General features: G+C 40.0%; 1 protein-coding gene across 1 annotated transcript in view; it reads left to right on the forward strand.

The window, feature by feature from the left end:
- The window catches only part of PRPS1 (phosphoribosyl pyrophosphate synthetase 1), a 21,337-nt gene that overhangs the window by 10,835 nt on the left and 2,871 nt on the right, over positions 1–7,631 (forward strand). The window contains exons 2-5 of the mRNA XM_017859361.1: positions 526–624; positions 2,015–2,139; positions 4,817–4,990; positions 7,253–7,412. Of these exons, the coding sequence (XP_017714850.1) occupies positions 562–624; positions 2,015–2,139; positions 4,817–4,990; positions 7,253–7,412 (522 nt within the window). The 5' untranslated portion in view covers positions 526–561. The remainder of the gene's footprint in view (positions 1–525; positions 625–2,014; positions 2,140–4,816; positions 4,991–7,252; positions 7,413–7,631) is intronic.

Below are 7,631 nucleotides of genomic sequence, written 5' to 3' on the forward strand. Positions count from 1 at the left end.
CTTTGCTATTTTACAGTGCGGCAAGTATGTTTTATTTGAGGAGTTCATAGTTGTTGGAAAGTTGACCTCCAGATGAGTAAGGCGTGATGTAATTTACAAAGGAAACTATAATATCTATTCTGTGATGTATCTTCAAACCCTGACATGTTAGGTGTTAAAGGTTTACATATGTATGTGTTGAAAGAGATTTTAATAAGATTATTTTTTAAAGTCTGCCTAGTTTGAATAATTGAGCATTGGAAACACTTGAATAGGATGAAAATGTGTACATTAAGTTAAGAAAATAAAAGTTAGGAAGGTATTTTCTTTATTGATAAGTGTATCCTGATTTGGAAAAGTGATGTTCCACTTAATATTTGTTCTGAATTATGATCCACTTAAAGTCAATGGCCATGTCTCCTATGAATTTCTGGGTACCATAGTGCCTTTAACATAGTAGATACACAATAAATACTTTCTTGAGCAAATGAATTGTTTTTCAAATTGGCTTTTTGGTTTTTCTTTTCTTTCCTCCCCTCCATTTAGAGCCGGGCACCAATCTCAGCCAAGCTTGTTGCAAATATGCTATCTGTAGCAGGTGCAGATCATATTATCACCATGGACCTACATGCTTCTCAAATTCAGGTATCGGTGGAAGCTAAATATTGGTGTTTGAAAGGTGGGAGGAAAAGACTGATGATGCTGAAGACCGCAGAGAAGCCAAAAATTATGCCCAAGTACATCTGAAATAAACTAGAATTAACAACATTTTAAATGTGTTCACCTTAAGCATACTTCATGATCTTAGTCATTTCAGGTGGTTAGATAGGGAGGCAGTCTGGTTTTATGGGAAGAGCATAAGCTTTGGGATCAGAACTACTTTGAATAAAGGCTCTGGTATTTACTAGCTTTGTAAGCTTGGGAAGGTTACTTAATTTCTCTGAACATATACTTTTTCATTATTATGAGTATAAAACATTAAATTCATATTATAATGCCTGGCCCATGACAGGTACTCATAGATAGGAGCTGTTATTGTTAATTATTATCATTCTTATTCCCTTTGAATATTCATGGAGTGCAGTGGCATCATCTTGGCTCACTGCAACCTCTGCCTCCTCGGTTCAAGTGGTTCTCCTGCCTCAGCCTCCCAGGTAGCTGGGATTACAGGCACCCGACACCAGGCCCAGCTAAGTTTTTTGTACTTTTAGTAGAGATGGGGTTTCACCATGTTGGCCAGGCTGGTCTCGAACTCCTGACGTCAAGTGATCTGCCCACCACAGCCTCCCAAAGTGCTGTGATTACAGGCATGAGCCACTGTGCCTGGCCTCATGGTCTTAAATTTAGAGCCACAGATATTGGAGCCTACTTTCCAGCATAAACCCAAAGTAAGGGGGGTGGAATACCACCTTTATTTTATATTTTTTCAAAGGTATTTTTCAAATCATCATTTCAAGCTTGTGGGAATTCAATGAGGTACATTGGACAGGGACTGTATTCCTTTTATGAAAAGGAATGACTTAATTGAGAAATACAACTAATTTGTATCAACTAGAATTAGAACACAGATCTCCTGATTTCTAATTATTCATTGTGACCATTTATTATAAGTAGCTTCCATTAAGTTTATATACCATAGCATCTCTAACTGGTTTATCCATTGGCTTTTACTCCTTAACGAATCAGTCCAACATTTAGTGGCATAAAGCAGTATTTACTAATTCACTGAGTCTGCATGTTGACTTGGCAGTTCTTAATGGTTTTTTCTGAACTTAGCCATTCTTTACAAAGGCTCACTTACGTTCCTATGTTCAGTTGTGGGTTGACTGAGGGCTGACTTTATTGATCTTGGCTGGGATCTCTCACATAGCCCAGATGCAGGGAGGCTTTTATAATCTACCACACTGGGACTGCCTTCCCATCAGTTTGAATGTTGCAGTAAGACATTCTCTGAGTGAGTTACTACTTTGTGTTTGCCACTTATAAATGGAAGAGAAGAAAAGTGAAGCAAAACTGACCCAGCTTCTTTCTACAGGGCTTTTTCGATATTCCAGTAGACAATTTGTATGCAGAGCCGGCTGTCCTAAAGTGGATAAGGGAGAATATCTCTGAGTGGAGGAACTGCACTATTGTCTCACCTGATGCTGGTGGAGCTAAGAGGTATCGTTGAAATTAGTATTGTTCCCAATGTACTGGGAAAATCTTTCAGATGGTTGTGTCACAAAGTGATGTTTTCTATCCAAGTGGCAGTTTTAAGTATTTTGAATGGATATAAGTAGCTAGCACATGGGTTGAATATAGTTTTACCCTCTCCTCTTTTACTGTCCTGAGTTACTACTTGGAAGACAAGACAGAAAAGGGGTCCTAAATCATCATATTATGGACTTGACTATAACTTATGAGTAACTTGGCACTACAGAGCTAGCAATACAGCTATAAACCTTTTGGGAAGGGTAGAAAATGTGGTTTTCTAATGAATAGCAGCTGCTATTGAACCACATATTGGTGGACAAATTCGCTTTTACACTCTGCTTACAATGCTGTTGGTTAGATCATTTTGATCCTTGGGATTAAAATATTAAGCAGGAAGGAAAGTAAAGCATGATATTTTTATTTAAAGCCAAGATCTTAACATTTTAAACAAACTGATTGCCAGGGATTGCCAGTTACAGTGCTTTGCAGCTCACATGGTGCAGAGTAAGAGCTCTTGATTTCCTTAGTGGATTACTCGTTAGTAATGCATTCAAAAGTGTGACACATGTTCTTCTTGTTGTGGAAATAGAGTGAAAAGCTACAAAACACAGATGATTAGGAAGAGCTAATTCAGAACTTTCTGAAAGCCATTCAAATCTTCAATGACTGTTTCTCAACAACCTCTTTTATTTCAGTAACTTCAACAGAACCGATAAGCTGAGAACTTGAGTTCTGTTATCCAGCCAGATATATGGCTTGGTGAGTCCCATGTAATTGCTAGTTACTATCTGTAAAGCTAGAGACAGCCTAAGAAACATCCCCACAGCTAGTAGTTGTCATATTTAATTTGTTGGTCATTATTTTCATATCTTTCTATGGGACTTAGAAAATAGTCACATTTGAAATAGGCAGGATTTTCTTTCCAAAGGTGGGTATAGGAAAACTGCCTTTAGTAGACAACTTATTGCTACCTGATTTGTTTTTTTCATTATCATTGTCTTATAGTGATGGAGTATTTTCCAACTGAGTGTCTATCACTTCGGTCTTGGCAGGGTTTGGGGAGTAGGTAGAGATTCCTGTGTGATTTTCATTTGTACAGTAGTTCTCTCCTGAAAAGGTGTAGAGAGTTACTTTTTCTAGCCCTTTTGATGCTTTGTTGGTCACTGAATTTGTTGACCTTTGAGTATGGGTGGTTTAGGATACTTGAACTAATTGATCATGCATTTGCCTTGGGTAAGTAATCATTCCAAGCAAATTGGTCACCATTGATGTTATGTGCTTATGCAGTAGTAGTGGAGAGTACAGGGTATGGTTGGTTTAGATCAAGGTACAAACGTTACCTAGATTATGGTTCAAACCTTATTATGTGGTCACAGGTTCTCACTTATCCAGCAAAAACTCATGTGACCATAGTCACAAGAGAAACAAGACAAAATGCTATAGTTTGTTCAGTTCTACATTAAAAAACAGGACAAATCCCCAAGCATGGGCTGCTTCACACATGACGGAGATGGCACAGTGGAGCATGGACAGACATGCCACTGGGGCAGCTCACTGTCATTTACACTGAATAGATTTTGTTTGAATTATGTGGTACTTTGTCAAAAGACAAATTTTTCTTCTATCCCACCTTCTAGTCTGGTTTATTTTCTCGTGTAATAAGAAAAATAAGAATTCTCTTTGATTAGAAGATACTTTGGACCGAATGGTGAGATGTCCAGCTTGTCTGGGTAATTGGTATAACTTTCTGTCTAGCAATTGTAAAAGAAACTCCCAAGCTTGGTGTCCAGGTACAGTTGACGGTGACAGTTGATGGGTGTTTTGCCAACAGCACTGAGGGAAGTGATGAGGGCACAGGCATTGGAACAGGCTGGATGCTGCTCCTCTCCTGCCAGTCAGGTTCTCTTCTCACCACATCCCCAGTCACGGGTCTTCCGTGATGGGAATTGGGACAGTCTGTGTACTCTTGGCATTAGTTAATTCTTTCCTCATTCCTTCTACTGCCAATCCATTAAATAAACATGCGTGTCTTAGCGTTATACTGCTTCCCAGGACTGGTGAGGGTGTCTGTCCTCTACCCAGAATGAATACTCATCTAAGTTTGATCAGTACATTCATAAGCTTCTGTTGAGATATGGAGGCATTGGTTTATAAAACCCAGTTTGTGGTATTTGCCTATGAGAAGTCAATGATAGTTGCTCGCTTTCTTCCAGCCCTGGGAACTATTGGTTTCAAGGAGTATTCTCTTCCCTAAAACAAGCTCATTCTTTAGTCCATTTCTTTTTTTCTTTTTTTTTTTTTTGAAACGGAGTCTCACTCTGTTGCGTAGGCTAGAGTACAGTGGTGCGATCTCAGCTCACTGCAAGCTCCACCTCCTGGGTTCATGCCATTCTCCTGCCTCAGCCTCCCCAGTAGCTGGGACTACAGGTGCCTGCCACCGCCCAGCTAATTTTTTGTATTTTTAGTAGAGATGGGGTGTCACTGTGTTAGCCAGGATGGTCTCGATCTCCTGACCTTGTGATCCAGCCACCTTGGCCTCCCAAAGTGCTGGGATTACAGGCGTGAGCCACCGCGTCCATCCTCTTTAGTCCATTTCTTTTGTCTTAGAAGCCATACATACATATGAACACCCTCTGTTTTCCAGAGTGACCTCCATTGCAGACAGGCTGAATGTGGACTTTGCCTTGATTCACAAAGAGCGGAAGAAGGCCAATGAAGTGGACCGCATGGTGCTTGTGGGAGATGTGAAGGATCGGGTGGCCATCCTTGTGGATGACATGGCTGACACTTGTGGCACAATCTGCCATGCAGCTGACAAGTAAGTGTGGATTGATGGGGCTGGTAGTTAGAAGGAAAAAGCTAGCAATTGCTGTCTGAATGTCTTCAGCCTGCTGATTCCTTTTGGAACCAAATTGAGGGGATAAGTAACTTTGGGAGATTTTTTATCACCCAAGGCTTAGATTATAATACATAGAAATTGTTGAGTACTCTTATTTTTTTTTCAGATTTTCTTAGTTTTTTTTTTCAATTTATGTTGTACTAAGCTATATATAACAAAATTTGCCATTTTAACTATTTTAAGTGTACAGTTCAATGACATTAACTATATTTACAATGTTAGACAACCATCACCTGATTACCAAAGTTTTTTGATCACCCTGAGTATTCTACATGCGATTGTTTTTTATTTTAATGAATTAAAGTAAAAATCCTGAGCAGACAGGCATGTATGCTCTTATTTATATTTTACCTAAGCTGGAACCCTTGGTCGTACTTCTCGACTGTTTTACCGGCTGCTACTTTTGTTCATATTACTTCTTTTTTTCACTCTAATCCTGTGACAGGTTAATGTTTATGTTACTTGTCATCTCTTGCCTGCACTGTTCTAAACTGCCTCCCCACTCTGTTCTCCATTGCCAGACACCATTCTCTCACCTCCCCACTCCATCTCTCCACGCTTGCTAATCTTCCTGCAACTGAGGTTCGATACCATCACTCTTTAAGATTTTAAGTGGCCCCTCATTACTTACAATCCAAGCCACTATGAGTAGCATTGTTTCTTAGAATGATATTTTTACTTTTATTTTTATTTTGAGACATGGTCTCACTCTGTTACCCAGGCTGGAGTGTAGTAGTACAATTATGGCTCGCTGCAGTCTTGAAATCTTAGGCTCAAGAAATCTTCCTGTCTCAGATTCCTGAGTAGTTGGGACTACAGGCACGTGCCACCACACCTGGGTAATTATTTATTATTATTATTTTTTGTAGAGACGGAGTCCCACTATGTTGCCCAGGCTGTCCTTGAACTCCTGGGCTCAAGCAATTCTCCCACCTCAGCCTCCCAAACTGCTGGGATTTCAGCTGTGAGTCACAGCACCCAGCCCTGAGAAGGGTTTTTTAAACTTTCTTGTGTCTGTGCCTTGCACAGTGCCTGGCACATAATAAGGTGCTAAAAACAAAATTGGGGTGCTGAATGATTCTTGGTTTGGGATCCTGGAGTAAACATTCATAAAACCCATTTCATCCTTGTACAAGTAAGGGAATACTAGTCGCTATAACAGATCAACTCCCTAACATGATAGTTTCCTTTTTGTCCATGGCACACTCCAATGCAAGTGTTCTTGTTGGACTCATTTTTTCTAAGCAATAGTTAGGAGCTCAGACTTTTTCAATCTTTAGTGCTGTATCTTTAACATGGGGCTTCCAAGATTACCTTGGAAGATATTTCAATTTTGGCCAGCCAGAAAAGGAAAAGGACACAGAGCATTACCCCTGGAAGATTTTGTAAGTCCAACCAAAACTGGTGTACACTATGTCTGCCCACATTTTAATAGCCAGAATTAAGCCACATGGCCACACTGAACTATGTGAGGGAGGCTGGGAAATGTAGTTCAGCTTTGTGCCCAGAAAGAAGAGGAAGTGGATTTTGTTGAGTGCAGCAGTCTGTGCCAGAGTCCTTCTACACTAATTCAGACCCATTCAGATAAGTTCTTAGTGCAGTTCTTTCTTGATATGGACTGAATTGTGTCCTCCCCAAATTCATGTTATGTTGAGGCCTAACCCCAATGTGATGGTATTTGGAGTTACCTGAGGGGCACATATTTAGGATTAGATGAGGTCACTAGGGCAGAGCCCTTACAATGGGATGAATGCCCTTACAAGAAGAGAATGCTGGAGAACTGGCCAGCATTTCCCCGTGCGCACACATGCTCGTGCACACACACACTCACACTCACACTCACAAAGAGGTCATCTGAGCACACAGCAAGGTGGTGGCCACCTACAAGCCAAGAGAAAAGGCCTCAGCATGAAACCTACTTTGTCTGCACCTTGATCTTGGACTTTAAGCCTCCAGAACTATGAAAAATTTGTTTCTGTTATTTAAGCCACCCATTCTATGGTATTTTCTTTTCCTTAAAATTTTTTCCCCCTAACCCACTGTGCCTTATAATATTTTTTTAATTTTTTATTTTTTTCATATGGTATTTTGTTATGGAAGCCTAAGCAGGCTAATATACTCCTCTCTGACTAAAATTCTGCAATGACAAGTAAGATGAATCCAACTTTTTTTTCCCTCTAGACTTCTCTCAGCTGGAGCCACCAGAGTTTATGCCATCTTGACTCATGGAATCTTCTCCGGTCCGGCTATTTCTCGCATCAACAATGCATGCTTTGAGGCAGTAGTAGTCACCAATACCATACCTCAGGAGGACAAGATGAAACATTGCTCCAAAATACAGGTGAGGATGAGATTTGTGCAAAACAATACTTTTCTAAGTGTTTAGGAGGTGGTTACTTACGTTGAATTAGGTCTCGGGATTCTGAAGATATCTTTCTTTGATCTGAAGGATTTAGTCTTGTCATCAGAATTTGTGATCTAAAAGTTAAAAATCATCTGTTTCTTCCCCCCCTTTTTTTTTCTTTTCAAACTGCCAAGCCTTGGGAAAATCACCTGTTTA

The sequence above is a fragment of the Rhinopithecus bieti genome, unplaced genomic scaffold (genome assembly GCF_001698545.2).
Source record: "Rhinopithecus bieti isolate Rb0 unplaced genomic scaffold, ASM169854v2 scaffold_50805, whole genome shotgun sequence".
Lineage (NCBI taxonomy): Eukaryota > Metazoa > Chordata > Mammalia > Primates > Cercopithecidae > Rhinopithecus > Rhinopithecus bieti.